An 18,303-nucleotide genomic window follows, 5' to 3' on the forward strand; every position below is an offset into this window, starting at 1 on the left:
AAATGGCACACAGAACCAGTTCCATTTTCACCCTAGGATCTGACATAAAGCCTGGTTCTCACACCTACCAAACCAAGAATCACTTACACAAATCTGTCCCGTACTTAAGTCCCACTTTGGGCACCCAGCCCTTGCTTCGGAAGTGATGGTACGCCATGTACGTAGTCCTGAATGTGGGCTGAATTACGGTGAAAATTTTCCAGAGTTTCACAATCGTTAAAGGTTCCTAAAGTGATTGAAAAAGAGAGAAAAAAGGCAGTATTATGTATGTACTGACTCATCACTCAGCCAGTGAATCACCATCCACACTCGGCATGGAGCTGAAGCAGTGAACACAGCACACATGGATGTGACTAGAAGACCTGGACTGCTCTGTCCCAGGCGGCAGCCATCGGCCACCTGCCCCAGCTGAGCAGTGCTGCAGGTGGAAACACACACACACGGAACCTCAGAGACTTAGCGTGAACGAGGGAATGTAAACTAGCTCAGTAATTTTGGATATACTGGGTTAAATAAACTACGTAAATAATATAAATTAATCTCCCCTTCTTTTTTCAAAAACTTTTTAACGTGGCTACCAGAAGATTTAAAATTATACACGTGGCTTCCATCTGAGGCTCATGTTTCCATGGACAGCGCTGCTTCAGAGGACTTGGAAAGGCTTCCCTGAGAAGCGACAGCGAGACGAGGAGGAAGCAGCCAAGCGCGAGGAGGAGGTGGAGGGCACCTGGGCGGCGGGGGCTGCGGGAGCACACCCCAGCGCAGGAAGGGGCGCGGGGGGCGCTCAGGGCAGCAAGCCCGCCGGCCGCAGCACAGCAGGTCCCACACAGGCCACGGACCCTAATGAGCAGCTTCTGTATGTCAAGCCGTGGTCAGAAATGCCATAAATAATCTTGTAGAAGCTTAAAAAAAAAGCTCTATTTAGTCTTTGAAACTAGAGAATTTATCTCAGGGCATAAATTAATTATCCAATTGCTTAAAAGAGGATTTTGTTTCCAAGGTAGGACTTGAGGAGACTGAGAATGATTCTGCTCACAGAACATTCTGATGTATCAATACAAAAAATACAACAAAAAAATAAATTTGGAAAGTTTTCCACTTCATTTCAATGCTTAGTAAAATGGTCAATTCCTCAGCTGGTTTAGGGTTCACCCAAGGAGATTTGCTCAGTTTGTCTAAGATTTTAATACCATAAATACGAGCTAGAGCTGTTTCGTTTGTGTTTTCTTCTTTTTGCAGTTGCTCCTAAGGTGGAAGCTCCACACGTGCGTTGCCTTCCAACCCCACTGTGAGAAAACGCTCAGGCCCTGCTCCAACAGCAAGCCGTGCAGAGACCGACCTTCCCACACGGACTGCCCACCACACTTCAGAGGCAGAGAACTCCGGTAGCAGCTAGAATGTTCTGACCAATTCCAGCTAAAGCCCAAAACAGGAGGCGGGTGGGGGGGATGGGTCTAGAATGGCCACCATGCGGGAAGATGAGTCACCCACCAGCCAGACACCCGTTTCCAAACCACTGGAATACTAGTGAAAAAGATCTATATAATTAGAATTTGATGAACGATAAAGGCATGTACTCCCAAGAACAGAATTAAATATCCTTTCTCTGTTCTATTCATTTATGAATTACTCTGAACAGGTATTATATTCACATGATCCAAAATTCAAAAAGCATAGTGGCTGGCCTCACGGCCGAGTGGTTAAGTTCGCGCCCTCTGCTTCGGTGGCCCAGGGTTTTGCTGGTTCGGATCCTGGGCGTGGACGTGGCACCGCTCCTCAGGCCATGCAGTGGTGGCATCCCACATAGCACCACCAGTGATACTCACAACTAAAGTATACAACTATCTACTGGGGGACTTTGGGGAGAAGAAGAAGGAAAAAGAGAGAGAGGAAAAAAAAGCACAAAAGTGTCCAGTGACGCCTCCCCTCCCACTTGTGTGCCCAACCCCCACTTCCTCTACTAGGAGGCAAACAATGTAGCAACTTGCTGTGGGACCATCTTTCTTCTAAGGGCAGCAGGCTAGAGTGCAAAACCACAGGGTTTGCAGCTACCCTGGCATAGGCTCAAATACTAATTCTAACCAAGCAGCTGTGTGACCGTGGGTGAGTTACTTATTTCCTCTGGGCCTCAGTCACCTTATCTGTAAAATTCTTACCAGGCAGAGGTAAGGATTAGAAGTATTGCATGCAGAGTGTCTAACACACAGGCCCCACCCAGGCTGGTACTAAACACTGGTAGTTTTCATTTTTTATTTTATTATTTTTTAAAAGACTGGCACCTCAGCTAACATCTGTTGCTAATCTTTTTTGTTTTTCTTTTTCTTTCTTCTTCTCCCCAAAGCCCCTGAGTACATAGCTGTATATTCTAGTTGTAGGTCCTTCTGGCTCTGCTATGTCGCATGCCACCTCAGCACAGCTTGATGAGCAGTGCTAGGTCCGCGCCCAGGATCTGAACCAGTGAAGCCCTGGGCTGCTGAAGTGGAGTGCACAAACTTAACCACTCGGCCACGGGGCCAGCCCCGGTGGTTTTTATTTTTGTTGTTAATTTTCAGTACTGTTCTGACACAGATTTCCTGATCATCATATAAGATAGTGCTCTTCTCTCGTCTCTGGGAATGAAATTCAATCTAAAAGGGTTAAAGCTGGCTTTTGCATGAGTAGGACCAATTCAGAACCCAAAGCCTAAACTTCGAGAAAACATTCCAATTTTATTCAGTGAAAGTAGACACATTTGTATTAAAGCAACATGGAAATTATTACAATCTGCTTTTAACATCAGGAAAATTTTAAGTGGACTGGATCCAAACAAAACACCTTACCTTGTCATAGTAAATACTTAGACATCCCAGAGCGTAGACGAGGAAGAAGGCCTGAAAACAGAAAATGCTCATTAAATTGTTTCACGTTCCTGAGAAATTAGTTTCCAGCTTGATTTCTCTTTGCCTTAAACACAAATTAATGTCCTTAAATCATCAAAATGGTCAAATATTTTTACCATAAATGGTGCATTCAAATTTCAAGGATTAAAAAAAACTAAGGAAATATGAATGTCACAAACTGGCTTAAAATCAGTAAAAAACAAAACATTTGTATGAATTTTCCATGTATTTTTTTCCTTAAAAAACTACAGCTAAACTGAAAAATGATGTAAATAGCTATAACAACAATAGAAACCTTTGCTCATTGGCTTTTCCTCATAAAATTAAATAACAATATTAAACTAAGAAAAAAAATTTCAGAAAGAAATATATAGGAATTTGTGCAAAGTTGGCTGCGTAGATTTGGCTTCTGTAACAAAATATGAGTTTCTCAGTCACCCTTGCTGTAAAGCGATTTCTTGGTCTAGTGGTTAAGATTCTCGCTCTCATCTCTGTGGCCCGGGTTCGTTTCCCAGTCAGGGAACCACACCACCCGTCTGTCGGCTGTCATACTGTGGTGGCTGCGTGTTGCTGAAAGCTAAGCCACTGGTATTTCAAATAGCAGCAGGGTCACCCATGGCGGACAGGTTTCAGCAGAGCTTCCAGACTATGATAGACAAGGAAGAAGGACCTGGCCACCCACTTCCGAAAAAAGTGGCCGTGGAAACCTTATGAATAGCAGCGGAGCGCTGTCTGACCTGACGCCGGAAGGTGAGAGGATGGCCGGGCAGGGTTCTGCTCTGCTGCACACAGGGTTGCTAGGAGTCGACGGCACTAACAACAAAACCTCTCTTTCCATTAACTTCATTACACACTAACATGTTTTACTCACATGGGGAAGCAGGAGGAACGGCAAAGAAAGTCGGCCCTAGCTGAGTAAAATCACACTTACATGGAAATAAAAATCACTTTTTGATAAAAGTAAGATGCTGTCAGATACCGGTGCCACCAAACAGGCCCTGCTGTTGGCTCCACACGTAGAGGGAGGTCAGGATCCAGGTTTACACCTGGACAGACGCAGCTGAGACTGGCACACAGGAGGGAGTAACTAAATGGTGGTATTAGTAAAACTGGCTTACTTTCTTTTGAAATAAGAGGATGGATGATTAGATTCATAACCAAATGTCAAATACTCCGCTGCCCCTGCCACCAGGCACAGACGAGGCGGGGCCCTTTTGTGTTAGTATGGCCACAGAAACACAGGCGCCTCCCTGAGCCCTCATGCTTCCTTCACCAGCACGGTGCTGGCGAACAATACTTACTCAGCTTGTTTCCTCACTGCCCAGTACACAGGAACAAATGACAGGAGGACCTGAGAGAGCACAGGCTATGCAGGAGCATGGGTTTCAAACAGCAACAAGGTCCTGCTAAGGAAACACCTCTGTGATCCCTGAGGCATCGCCTGCATCCACCCCACTGTTGTTCTCTCCTGGCCATCTGATGACACTTCTTTTTACAGCTGCAGTTCTCAAAGTGTGGTCTGGGGATCATGGGCTCCTCGAGACCACTCCACGGGGTCTCAAGGTCAAAACTATTTCATGATATTAAGGCATTATTTGCCTTGTTTATGCTCATTCTCTCCAGAGGCTCATTCTCTCCAACAGACTGATACGGAAGCAGATGTGAGAATCCTGCCGACTTCTCTAAAGCCAGACCTTAAAGTGATTTGCAAAAATAAAAAATGCCATTCTCACTGGATTTGTTTTGAAAGAATATAGTTATTTTTCCAAAAAAATATTATTTATGTTAACATATAATGGGTTTATTATCATTATTTTAAACCACATAAAAATGCTCCTTGGGGTCCTCAATAATTTTTAAGAGAGTAAAGAGGTTTCAGAACAACCACTTTAGTTTTACCCAGATCCAAACCCGGAGTGTTTCTGAAGATGCAGGGATCACCTGCTGGTCCCGCCCCCCTGGGTCCAGCCACCCCCTCCTGAGGCCTCTCTGCTCTCAGCCCTTGGAAGTCCACTCTCCCCTGCAGCCAGAGCCATCTTCTCAGCAAGCGAAGATCATGAGGCTCCCAGGACTAAAACCCCAAAGGGCTTCGCTGGCCTTTTGTTTCCCACCACCTCCAGCCCCTGAGTGATCTCACCACCACTCTTTCTAGCCACGTTGGCTTCACTTCTGTGCCCTGAACACACTAAGCTCGCTCCTGCCTTCGCCTCTGCAATTGCTATTCCCGCATCTGGCATGTTCCACCCCAGACTCAAAGGTCACTTCTCAGAGAGGTCTTCCCTGATCACTCAGTTTGAGCAACCACCGCCCCCCAACCCCCACCCCGCCATAGCCTTCTTCAGAGCACTTACTTTTATCTGAAAATATCTTTCATATATGTGTCTCTCCAACCAGAACGTAAACTCGGTGAGAACAGAAACTCTGCCTGCTGTTTCCTTGGCCTAGAAGGGGGTCTAACACATGGTGGATGCTCAGTGCTTGTGTTGAAAGAATAAAGAAATAGGTCTCTGGATCCTGCCCTTGGTTTAGGGCCAAACTGCCAGAGCCACCTGGAGCAGGCCTCTGCAGGCCAGCCCTTTCAGCTCCTTTCTCCTCTGTGTGGACACTATGAGCTACCTCTCCTTTCAGCCACGGGTGGCAGCCTTCCCAGGTGTCCTACAATCTTATTTTGACCTTTTCTCTCCCCATGGCCCACTGCTTATTAACACAGAATACCACTGTTCTTCAGGCGGACAGAGACGGTGGCCAAAAGCTGCAGTGGAAAGACAAAGTTGTGTCTTCAAACAGCCGCGTCCTGCTTTCCCTTTCTTTTCCTCACAATTTTCACTTCTTGGTTCAGAATGGTGTAGAGGAAGCATGAACTTTGAGATATGACAGACTGGGCTGAAATCTTCGTTAATAGCTATGGCCTTGGAAGTTATCACTTAAACTCTCCTACCTCATTATAAGATGGAGATGATAATGCCTTCTTAGTTAAAAGATTTAACGAGCGATGCAAAGCACCTAACTGCTCAGTTCATTTTAGTTCCCTTCCCTTCCTAAAAGCCATTTGGATATTGTAGCCAGGGAAAGTTCAATCCAATCCTTGCCTAGCAAGAGATTCCTTCCTGGTGTCTGTTAGGATTTGAGTTCTTCAGAAACTGACCAGTGTCTTTGTATTATCAGCAAATACACATTTCTCTAAGAACCGATGAAACCAATGCCTCGTTTTTATTTGCCTAAAATGGTGGTGGCTTTTATGACTCCATGTAAACTCCTATTAGTTACTTATTACAGATGGAGAGGATCTTAATTCCACTGAGTTGGTTTTATCTATAATTAAACCATCAGTAGACTGGGGAGGTCTTGGTCCCTTGAGATCTCAGTTGTTTTTACTTGGATATACTAATAAGATGGAAGGAGAAGTTTAATCATGGTTTTTAATGTCCTATCGCTAGATCTAGTTAGGGCCCCAGGCATTATAACGGAAAACCAGTAACAATAACAGGTCTCTGAGAGCAGATCTTCAAGCCAGCTGTGGTATTATCATTCTCAACCCCCAAAAGAACTGCCACGAATCAGCACAGCGGGGCTGACGGGCATTTATGGAAACACATTCAACCGCACAATGGATGCGCCAACCACGGGTGATTCATTCAAAGGAAATCTGCCAAAACAGAACTGAGAAGCAGAGCTAAGTTTAACTGTGCGGTCCTTGAAAACTTCAGCAACACATCTCCGGAATGCTCTCAGGAACCAAGTAGCTTCCAAGAACACAGAGCAACCTCATCTCCTATCTTTCTCCTTCCATCTCCTGCCTTTCTTCAGGGAGTGTTTGGAAAGAGGAAGCAGACAGCAGCATCTTTTTTTGTCAGTAAAAAGCATCAACCAGATCAGTGGGGGTGAACGCCCAGTTTCTGACACTCAATTCTCTCTCTCCGCCTACTGCTGCCATCTCTCAGAGCTGAGAGGCTGGCAGGCTCCTACCGGCCTCAGGCCTCCCGCCCACCATCACATCGATGTCATCTTTGGTCACTGCCACCCCCCTACTTAACCTCCTGCGGTGCCCCAGTGTCACCAGGATCAGGTCAGACTCCTACTTGCAGATCTGCCCTTCTTGATCTAGCCCTTCTGTGCTGTCACCTTCAGGACTGAGCTGCATGAAAGAGCCCACGCCGCCCCCTGTGTCCACGTGGCAAGCCCCTATTTATCCTTTAGCATCTGCAGGCATCACTGATTCAGCAAAGTCTTTCCAACTTCTCTCTCCCTTTGGACCCCACCAGTTTCTGTGCAAATCCCACAGCTCGTACACACCCATTTAACAAATAATTATTAAGCACCTAACAGCTGTCAGGCATTGGGACCAGCGATACGAGAGGAGCAACACTGGCACAATCTGGACAGCACACTGAACTGTGATTACTTCTGGGCTGTCTTTAGGACCAGAGCCAGATTCTGTTCATTTCTCTATTGTTAGTACTTAGTCCGGTGCCTGGCACATAGTAAGTACCCAGTGAATATTTTTTTTGTGATGGTAAAGGAAGGAGTTCCAATTAGCTACTAAATATCTTTTACTAGTAACTTAATAATCATAGTGACAAGAATAGCAGGCACTAACACTTACTGAGCATTTGCCACATACAGGCACTGTGCTGAACCCATTACATGCATTATTTAATTTCCAGAACATCTTATGAACAAGGTGTTATATAACTCTCATTTTACAGAGAAGAAACCTGAGGCTCTGAGAGGTCAAGCGCCCAGAGAATGGGCGCCCACAGTGCTCCCAGGAGGACCTCCTGTGATGACGGGAACGTTTTACACGTGCGCTGCCCGACAGGAGCCACTGCCACACGCGGCTGCTGAGTGTCTGAAATGTAGCTGGCACAAATGAGAAGCAGAATTTTGAATTTTGTTCAGTTTTAATTAGTTTAAATTATGGTCACACGTGGTTAGTGGCTACTGTATTTGACAGCAGACTAAGCTATCTCATTTGTAAAATGAGGAGATAAAGTAAATAATCCTAAACATTCTTTCTAGCTCTGAAGGTCTGTTCTTTGTACCACTGGCCTCACCACAAGGAAGGAAGCCAGAGCAGGAGGTGAAGGGAATATGGAGACACGATTTCTTCTCTGTGGACATCTATAAAATTACCAGTGTGGATGCATTCAACAAGCACTTCTTGAGACCTAGACACACACCAAGAACTGTGCTAGACACTGCAGGAGCTATCGATGACGGGCAGGAGTGCTCCTGGAGGGGAGGCACGCTCAAGGGCACGAGACCGAGGAAGGGTGCTACCTTCAAGGGCAGGAAGGACATTTCTGTGCACAGCACAAACATAAGCAAAAAAGGAGGGACTGAATATCACATGACCAGAGATAGAGGAACTCCAAATCAGAGGGAAAATATGATGCAGTTTCTAGAAAGCCACTTTTAGCCAACTTTCAAGAATGCAGCTATTGCATTAAAGGAAATTCGTATTAGTAATTCCGCAGAAGGAAATACCTAGAATCCATTTACGTAATTAACAGTCGTTACACGACTTGAATCATGCATCATAGCTTATTAAAAGCTGGTGAAACTCTATGAATATACTAAAAACCAGTGAACTGTAAATTTCTTTCTTTTGATGACGAAGATTGTCCCTGAGCTAACATCTGTGCCAATCTTCCTCTATTTTGTATGTGGGACACTGCCACAGCATGGCTTGATGAGTGGTGTGTAGGTCTGTGCCCAGGATCGGAACTGGCAAACCCCGGGCCGCGGAAGTGGAGTGCACAAACCTAACCACAACATCGCTGGGCCAGCCCCTGAACTATAAATTTTAAATGGGTGAACAGTATGGCATGTGCACTATATCTCAATAAAGCTGTATTTTTTTAAAAAGCTGGTGAAAATTAGTAACAATATTTGGCCAATCTGAAATCTTGATGTGAAAAGGAGTGCTTAAACAAAACCCTTGGAACCTCTGTGGAAGGACGGAGGGAGGGCCCACCAAAATGCACATCTCAGAACTGATGACAGGAAGGCTGAGGGCTGGAACTCAGGCTTCGCACTCTGGAAGCTGCCTGTGGTGATTTCACCACTGAATTGCAATATTCGATTGCTGAATACTCAGTTACTGAATTACATACAGAACTGCATTCTGAGTCAGACTTATCTATACCAGATTGCCCAGGCCAAGACCAACGGCTGAAAGGATGACATGCTGGAAACATACCTCTTCTAGGCTGAGCTGCAAATACTCAAAGATCCTATACGGATTTCTTCTGCATATTAGCCTCTTTTTTTGCACCAACTGAAGAGAAAGAAATAAAATATATACACAACACTATAGGTTATGGACAGGTGATTGCATTTTAAAACAAACATTTTTTTGATAAATTTCCCATTTCTTGGATTAATACCATTAAAAAGAATTTTTTGTTACTTCTGTGGAAAAAGAAGTTTCAGTTTTTCTACTATTAACAGTTTGATTTCTTTCCTTTCTTTCTTCCCCCGTGAATTCTTCCCGTGTTGTGATCATTTTGTTGGTTGATTTTACGTGCAGCTTTTCACCTGACTGTACCTCACACGCACGTGCCCAGGTTCTTCTTAGACTTCCCAAACCTCATTCTAAAGGCTGGTAATATTTCTTTGAATGGGTGTCTCACACGCTGCTTAACCATTGGGTTGTTCCTCATTTTTAGCTCTTACAGATCATTCTAGGCTAACTGTCTCCGACAACTTGCCCCTTAAAAAAGTGGCTCTTAATCTGCTTCCAATGCTTCTCCTGTGATGGCTGACGTCACTCGTGAGACCCTCCCCCATGGCCATTCTCAAGACTGTGCAATGACCACTGCATTTCTTTCTCCCAAACAAGGGAGAGAATATTATTGGACCTGCTTTAATTTATAGATTTTTAAAAAGTTAAGTTATTCACAAACTTGAGGTTTTAGTTGAAACAGCTCTCATGACTACTGAGCCACCAGGGCTGGGACCCAGAGCCTGCTATGGGAGCGTCTGCAGTGTGGTGCCCCGTGCCACCTCTCACGTACCCGGGTGCTTAATAGGGTCTGCTACCAGTTCCGAGTAAGAGACTGTTGGCCATCATCTGCTATGGGCCAGAAACAGACGGCTTCGGAGGAAGATTTATTCTCTTCCACTTACTTGCTCATTTGGGGCATCCTCCCTCTCGCTCTCATCACACACGACTTCCTCCACGAGCACGTACTCGTGATCAGGTCCTTTCCCTCTGTCACAGATGAGTCCCCCGTGTTGGCTGCTGTCGTCACGCTGAGTGCCACACAGGGGGAGGGGAACATCCTGTTTGCTGCAGTGGACTTGGGGCAGAGGTGCAGGGCCTGTTACCACGTGTTCATCTGAGCTGCGGACAGCCAGTGGGTCACGCCCAGAGCTCTCCTGCAGGCAGTGTGATTGCGAGCTGGGATCCTCCATATCAGTCGACTTTCCAGGGTCTCCATTTATCACAGAAACCTTCTCTCCAGCTGCTGTGCCTTCCACTTTGGAAACCATTTTAGAGTTCAGCTCATCCTGCAGTGGAACCTCTTCCTTCCTTTTTATACAGGGATGCTCAAGCGGTTTTGTGTAATCCTCGAGGATTCTACGCACTGTACTCTCGTCCTGCCCTTGTCTTTGCATGAGCTTTGTGGCCCATTCTATACTATGCTGATACCTGCAAAACAGAAATACTGTTAGTAACAACACTTGAATTTCGATATTTAAAAGTCAACAACAGAGCATGTAAAAAGACGGGAAGGTAGTATGCTAAAATTTTTACAGCAGTTTTTCTTAATAGTTGGCCATAGGTAAACGTTTTATTTCTACTTTTCTGCATTTTCTAAGTGTTCTGCAATAAACATGAATTACTTTGTTTTTATTATAGAGCTTCATTTAATTTGCTTAATTTGAAAAAACAAAAAAGACCCCAGTTTAACAACGTATGAAAACTTACGTAATTTAAAATTGGTGGACTAAGTGATATAGGTAGATATAGAGAGAAAATGGCCATCCTTTGTCAGGATTTGTTTTGGACTATTTTTAATTTTGTATTATATCAATTTTTGGTTTTCAGATGTATATCCTAGTCAATATAAGGAGCCTTTGTTTAGTATTGGAAAGCAAAACGAGAATTTCAGCGAATACTTTTCACAGCACCTACTAAGCTCTCCACTACATATGGAAAGAAGTAATTATGCTTCTATACACATGGCCAGGCATTCTAATAGAAATGGCCCTTTTTTCATAAGAATTTTCAGAGTTTATTTTAATGAGAAAATACATGCTTAGTTTCTAAAACTTGAAGGCAATCCTTTTATGACTTGGGAAGTCATAAAGTTGTAGGCAAGACAATGGGGCTCTGCCTAACGATGCTCCAGGATGCCTTTGTGTGATGTCTCAAGACCGCATGTTGGAAGTCCAATCAGCGCACGGCTAAGACACTGCGAAACTCGAGCGCTTTTTGCCTCTTACCAACAGCAATTAGTCTGAAAAGCACCTAAGGAGATACGTGGATTGTGGGAAGACATGTAATTTTACTTTTCCCCTTGAGTATTTTGCCTGTCTGTGAATGACTGAATAGGTCATAGTTTATAAACTGCTACATCTCACACACAATTAAACAAGGAAATGGGCTTCTGCTGTATTTAAAAGAGATTTGTGGCTGCTTAACCCTGACTCAACAGAAGAATCTCCAATCTGTCCACATCCTGTTTCTCCCACATGGAGATGAGCATGCATTCCTACACATTGGGAACTGTACTGTAGATTTAAAGATTAAAACCTGGCAAGGCCACCCCGATACCTAAGAGGCAGGATGATGCAGAAATCACACGCATGGACTTTGGTACCACGCACGTTTTGTGTTCAGTCTGGACTCTGTCACTCCTGTGTGACAAAGCCAATTACTTAACTTCTCTGTGCTTCAGTTTCCCCATCCATGAGATGGGGATAATACTGCTACCACTTCATAGGGATCTTGTCATGTACTACTTTTTATAATCAGGAAAAAAAACATAGCTGTCCATAAAACAGCAGGGCGTCTTCTCACCTGTTACACTGCCACTCTTGCATATGGTTAAAAGAACTTTCATTTGAGAGATCTAAAGAGTCTCTGCTCTTCGTATCACCTAAAGCATTGGCTCAGGCTTCATGGGTCCATGACCCACAAATAAATCTCCTTTGACACAAATTTTTGTGTCAATGTGTATTTGTGTCAATGTGCCACATTGTGTCCATGTGAAAGGGATCCACAACTTTGATCAAATTCCTTGACTCAATATATGTGAAGGTACTGAATTAAAGGTTCAACAGCTCCCCCTCTGAGTAGAAGATCGGGAACTGAGAGAGCGAGCACACACAGGTCACTGCTCTACTCTTTGCAACACAGTGGTCGAGGCAGATGCGAGTTCAAATCCTTACTCCATCACGTTCTTGTACCCGCAAGGTGACCCTCCTCTCTAAGCCTCGGTTCTTCCTCTCTAAGCCAGGGATAACTGTGCCTACTCATGGAGTTGTCGCAAGGATTAAAGGAGACAAGACACGCAAACTGCTCAGCACATAAGTGCCCAATAAATATTTGTTGCTATATGATTGTGGAGTTCTTAGGGGAGACCTGAAAAATAAAATCATTTTGACTCAATACATATTACATTAAAACAGTAACATTTTAATGAATGGAAATGTACATCTTAAGTAACTGCTCTTAGAAAGCAGGGGCAGCCGTCGGGGGACAAGTGCTGCACCAGATCTGGGTTCTGGAGTTGGCTCTTCTGTGGGATTCTGAGCTAAGCCACTTAGCATCTCCACAGCTTTTGCTCTTCCACCAAATGCCAGAATCACGCCTGCATTCCTGCCTCATAATGACTTCAGATCTTTGTTTTCGAAAGCTCAAATGAGACAGTGGCTGCAAAAGTATGTAGAAGAAAGCCTCTGAGTAAGACTGGTGATGAAAGCAGCCAGAAACAAATGACTAAGACATTTGGTCTATGGGTCACAGAGCAGGTGTCCTCTCACTGCCTGGCAATGCCTTAAGAAGCCAGGCCCTCCTGCGATTAACCCCAAATATTGCTGGAGAGGTGGCAGGAAGAGAAAAGTGAAAAGTAGCAGTCAGAAAACACAAGGGGGAGAGTGGCAGGAGGAAAAGGTGGCAGCTATGACTAGAAGTAGCAGTGAGAGTAGCGAAAAGCAGACTCATCTCAGGGCCTCAAGAGTACCGAATGGTACCATCTGATTATGCCTCAGCTTCTCATGATCCTGTGTCCTCGAACATGCCTCTTCCATTTGCACAGAACACCCTTCTCCATCATCTTATTAACACCCATTTATCACTGAGAGTTCACAGCAAAACAATTCTGAGTATAGGATCTGGAGCCTGTCTGCTTAGGTCCAGATACTGACCTTGAACAAGTGACTTAACTCCTCTGGTTCTGCTTCCTCACCTGTCAAAGACAGATAACAGGATCTACCTCGCAGGGGTGATGTGACGACTTGAGGAGATAACCCATAAAGCTGTTGCTAGTATAGTACCTAGCACATGGAATATGCTCCAGAAATGCCAGATGCACGACTACGTTAGTGTTCTTGTTACGTGTCAACTCCTCTCAGGCTCTGGAGCTGGACTGCCTGGTCTGAGCTCACGTAATCCTGGGCGAGCTATCTGTAGGTTCTCCATGTACAGGATGGAAACAACTGCACCTACCTCAAAGGTTTCTTCAGAAGATGAACTGAGATGATACAGGTAAAGCATACAGACCAGTAACCGGCACTGTTGGAGCAGTTAGCACCTGTTGGCTATGACGACGATGACGGTGATATCTCATCATAATATTTATTACAGATGAATGCAACTGTTTACTTCTCTTCCTCTCCCACCAGACTACACATCCCTCGAGAATAGAGATGAGATGCTTTCCTCCTCTTTTATCTCCAGCACATACCCAATACCTGATGCATAGGCGCCTGCAGTAAATGCTGGCTGAATGAAGGGCCACAAATGAGGAGGGGGACCCCACATCACCCCCAGAGCTGCTCCCTCAAGGACAGGACCCTACAGACTTTAGTGCCCCAAGGGCATCACCTGAGGGTCCTGATGCTCACCCTCAGAAAAGATTACACGGAAGGTTCTCACCACCCAGGGACAATCGTTGTTGGAAAAAGGCCAATTAGAGTAAATCCACTTGAAACGGGGATCAGAATTTCAGAGCGAATAGTAAAGTAACAATTACAACAAGCACTTAAGTTGAAAAATTTACTTAAAAACAGGAAAATGAATCCATTTTTTCCTAACAAAATTTAGATTGTGCTTGCTATTATGAACAAATGATGACTGAAGCATTGATGAGGGGAGGGTGCATAATTTTCTGACAGAACTGTCAGATATGCTGAGTTCCTACCCCCAGCCCCTGCAAATGTGACTTTGTGTGGAAACAAGGCCTTCGCAGATGTAATCAAGTTGAGAAGAGGTCATACTCATTGGTGTCCTTATAAGAAGAGAGAAATTCGGACACAGAGACACAAGGGAGCCCACGTGACGACGGAGGAAGAGACTGCACTAAGCTGTCTACAAGCCAAGGATTGCTGGCTGCCCCCAGGAGCTAAGACGACGGATGGCAGGACCCTCTCCTAGAGCCTTCTAAGGGAACACGGCCCTGCCAACACCTTGATTTCGGACTTCTGACCTCCAGAATGGTGAGAATAAATTTGTTCTTTTAAGGCATCAAGTTTGTGGTACTCTGATATCACAGCCGTAGAAAACTAATACAAAGATCAATAAAATTGTTGTAATGTTACACTGTGATGCTTCCGAACAGATAACCTTCAGGTACGTGGCAATCTCCCCCATCCAGAACCTCACATATTCAAACTGGCTTGACGTCACGTCATCTCACTGCCAGCTTGCTCAGGATGCAGTTCTGAGGGGCAGGCTTCTGCTCTGAGTCCTAACGCTGGCTGGAGCAACCTGCCTACACTGCAGCTTCTCCTGGGGTGAGGACTCTGCTAGGGTCTTAGCAGGCCCCTCCCACAGACCAGAGCCCTACCCATCCCCAGGCTGCAGTGACAGCCAGAGCAGCCACTGAGATCTCCCTGGTGCCTCGGCCTCCCAGCCACTCCTCTGGCCACAGAGATATCAGGCTCATAGCCAAAAAGCAGCTGTCAGATTCTGCCAGTACATGCCAGAAGCAAGACGAAAATCATCACAGGCTTGAGTAGTTTTAGAAGGCTTCATGGAAGAGTTACGACTCGAGCTGCACCTCAGGGACAATGAGGATTTAGATAGATGAACATTTAGTCAACGAAATCCTACCAAGTGACCACTAAGTGTTGGGCTGCAGAGAGGAAGTAGGTGTGGGCCCTGCTCTCCAAGAAACAACGGTCTAAATCCAGGTGCATGATGGACGGCACAGGAAGGGGGCGCCTAAGCAGACCCTGGGGGAGCTGGAGGAACAACCCAACTCAGCCGAGGGGAAGGTGGTAAGGACAGAAACTGCAGGAGAGTGACACATACGCTGGACCGCAGGACGTGCAGGGACAGGCAGGCGGTGCGCGTGGTTGGGGGGTCAAGGAGAAATGTTCTGGGATATGGGAACAGCAGAAACAAAAGTCCAGAGGAAAGGATCATGGCCGTATGAGAGGACATGGGGGAGCCTCTGTGAGTGGCTCTCTCTCTGACCCTATGAATGCAGCGCCTGGAAGGAAGACAGGGCCATCCCCGCCACACAGAGCAGGGGGCCAGCGCCAAATCCAAGTCTACGCATCTGAGCACCGAGAGACACACACATTACAGGATAATCATTCCCACTTTGGAAGGAATTAACTGGCAAAGGATTTGGCTTAGGATTATTTTTAAAAATAAACTTACTTAGTGTATTTCAAATATAATTTGATCCACATTAAATTCAGACATAATTTACAAGGACACACCTACTACAAAAAGGAAAAAAAAAAAAAAAAGGCGTGGATTGCCATGTCGGAAAGGCTACCTAAAAATAGATCTGAATTAAACCATAATTGTGACCAAGTCCAAAGGTCACCGAGACTTACTTCTTTGACGTGATTATAGGCATGTCTGTCTTCATATCTGTAACAACAAAGAAGTTCTATTAGTTCAGACAAATTTTCTTTAAGGTGAAAAAACACTGAAAATCTGGGAAAGACAGAGAATTTCAAGATCTGCCAAATAGCACACCTAGGAGCTTGAGTAGGCCTGTCCATGCAGTGATGGCAAACACACGCTTTACACACCATCACTCCCGGCACCCACATGCCTGCAGGTGCTGCTGACCCATCACACACTCTTGCTGGGCTCAGATGAGACCTCAGAATCCTTCTCAACTCAGCACTCCAACTTCTCTGCCACCTCGGAATGCTCATTCCTCAGCTTTGAGACGACAATATTGAGGCCCTAGAGTTGTATACTTTACCCCATCCTCCCGTGCTCCGCACAGCATCCCCAGGGAAAGCTCCTCACACGTGCCTCCAAAGGGCTGGAAAAGGGCCTTTCATGCAGCATTCGTTTGGGTGTGGATCTGGGAATTCTGGGTTCTAGTTCCAGCTCTGAGCATCTAACAGACGAGTCTGTTTATCGGGTCACCTAATGGTCAGGGTTTCAGTCCTGATCCCGCCCGACCCTGCCTTTGAGCAAATCATTTCTCCTTTCCCAAACTCAGCCTCCTCTCTGGCACAATGAAGGCCTGCAAGAGATGACGTCCAGCTTTTAAAGCCCAGGAAAGTGAGCTCACAGGCTCCAACCTCCTTAGGAATCTGTCAGTTTTCTCAATGTCATGACCTCCTTCCCCTGGTAATTTAACAGCAAACAACAATTTAACAAATTTTACTGACAGCCTTCTATGTGCCAAGCACTAGAGGCAGAAGTAAGCAAGCAAATCCCTTCTCCTTGAGATGCTCACAGCCTAGCTGGGGAGACAGACCAGAAATGACCGATTCTAACTCAAGCTGATACATGAACAAGTACAATATTACAAAGGGGCCAGTTAACTTTACCTAGAAAGGTTAGGGGAAAAAACACAAAAAGGAGGAGTAACTGAGCTGGGCTCTGAAGAATGAATAAGAGTTCACCAGGGGGACCAGGAGAAAACAGACAGAGGAAACCAAGCACTAAGGCTGAAAGATAGCAAAGGCATGGCAGGTTCATGGGATGGGAAGCAGGCTGAGGTGGCTACAGTGCCAACGAGCAGGAGACAGCGGACAGAGAGGAGGGTGGGAGACGAGGCGAAAGCCAGATTTTCAAGAACCACCTAAAACGGACAGTTGAGATTTACTTCTTTAGGGCAGCCCACAACCTTAATTTCTGTTCCTTGGCATAAATTCATTTCTTTCAAGTTTCTATCACTATTTAAAACATAGATACTACATACATCAGGAAAAGATTCTCGACTGTTACAATTATTATACTATTGGAAAACTTTCTAATTTTTGGCCAAATCTCAGTAACCGCTACAGCAGGGTGATGGGTACAGGCAGGGTCATTATGCTATTTGCTCTACTTTTTTTCTCTCCTTCTAAAACATTTACTATAAAAAATGTCAAAAACATACAAAAGTAGAGAGAACAGTATAATAAATTCCCATGTTTCCGTCCCTCAGCTTTAACAATAATTAACTCGTGGCCAGTCTTGCTTCCTGTGTTCTTCTGCGCACTCCCCTGGTGCCCAGATTATTTTGAAGCAGATTCCTCATATCATTTCATCTCCAAAAAGTTCAGTATATATTTCTATAAATACTATATCACACTTTTAAAAATTAATATCAATTCCTTAGCATCATCTAAAATCTAAGTACGGGAGTCTCACATTTTTTTTCTTTTTTGGAAAGTCAGCTTGACTCAAAATCCAAATCAGGTGCATACACTGCAATTGCTATATCATAAATTGATTCTGAAATATATGCTTCCCCGCCATGACGTTTTTCTCTGTAATTTGTTTGTTGAAGAGATGGGTCCTCTGTCCTGTAGAACCTCCCTCAGTCTGGCTTCAGATGATTACATCCCCATTGAGCGGTTAACACGGTGCTACTCAAAGTGGTCCCAGGCCTGCTGCTGTCCTCAAAGTGCTCGTGGACAGTCCAAGAAGAGAGGAGGGGCTCGCGCCAACTTTTAGGCAACCATCTCACTTAGCACTCTGCTTAGGTCAGCTCGCCTCGTCGTCACAGGGAAGGCAGCTGCAGGCTGATTTCCATGCTGGTGCAAAGGTCTCATCTTGCTGCACGTCAGGACTCTGAGCAGCACTGGCCTGACGCGTCCCTCTGCCCCCTGCGTTTCCTGTGAACTGGTGGAACTAGAGGCTTGATCAGATTCAGGCTCAACTCTGGGGGAAGCCTACTTCCTAGGTGGTGCCGTGTGTTTCCATTAGAACACACAAAATGTCTCGTTGTCTCTTCTATGCGATCGGCACCATGGTTGATCAATGTCTAGATCTAACAATTCA

At 45.2% G+C, this 18,303-nt stretch overlaps 1 protein-coding gene across 6 annotated transcripts in view; it reads right to left on the reverse strand.

Annotated features, from left to right (window-relative positions):
• Positions 1-18,303, reverse strand: part of TSEN2 (tRNA splicing endonuclease subunit 2) — a 35,724-nt gene that overhangs the window by 7,272 nt on the left and 10,149 nt on the right. For all 6 annotated transcript variants that reach the window (XR_011496323.1, XR_011496324.1, XM_070492599.1 and 3 more), the window contains exons 4-8: positions 15,903-15,939; positions 10,011-10,536; positions 9,082-9,159; positions 2,820-2,870; positions 88-226 (exon numbers count right to left, since the gene is read on the reverse strand). Coding sequence is in view for 4 of the 6 variants with exons in the window: in XM_070492599.1 (XP_070348700.1) it covers positions 88-226; positions 2,820-2,870; positions 9,082-9,159; positions 10,011-10,536; positions 15,903-15,939 (831 nt within the window). In the remaining 2 variants the exon portion in view is untranslated. The remainder of the gene's footprint in view (positions 1-87; positions 227-2,819; positions 2,871-9,081; positions 9,160-10,010; positions 10,537-15,902; positions 15,940-18,303) is intronic.

The sequence above is a fragment of the Equus asinus genome, chromosome 21, assembly GCF_041296235.1.
Source record: "Equus asinus isolate D_3611 breed Donkey chromosome 21, EquAss-T2T_v2, whole genome shotgun sequence".
Taxonomy (NCBI): Eukaryota; Metazoa; Chordata; class Mammalia; order Perissodactyla; family Equidae; genus Equus; species Equus asinus.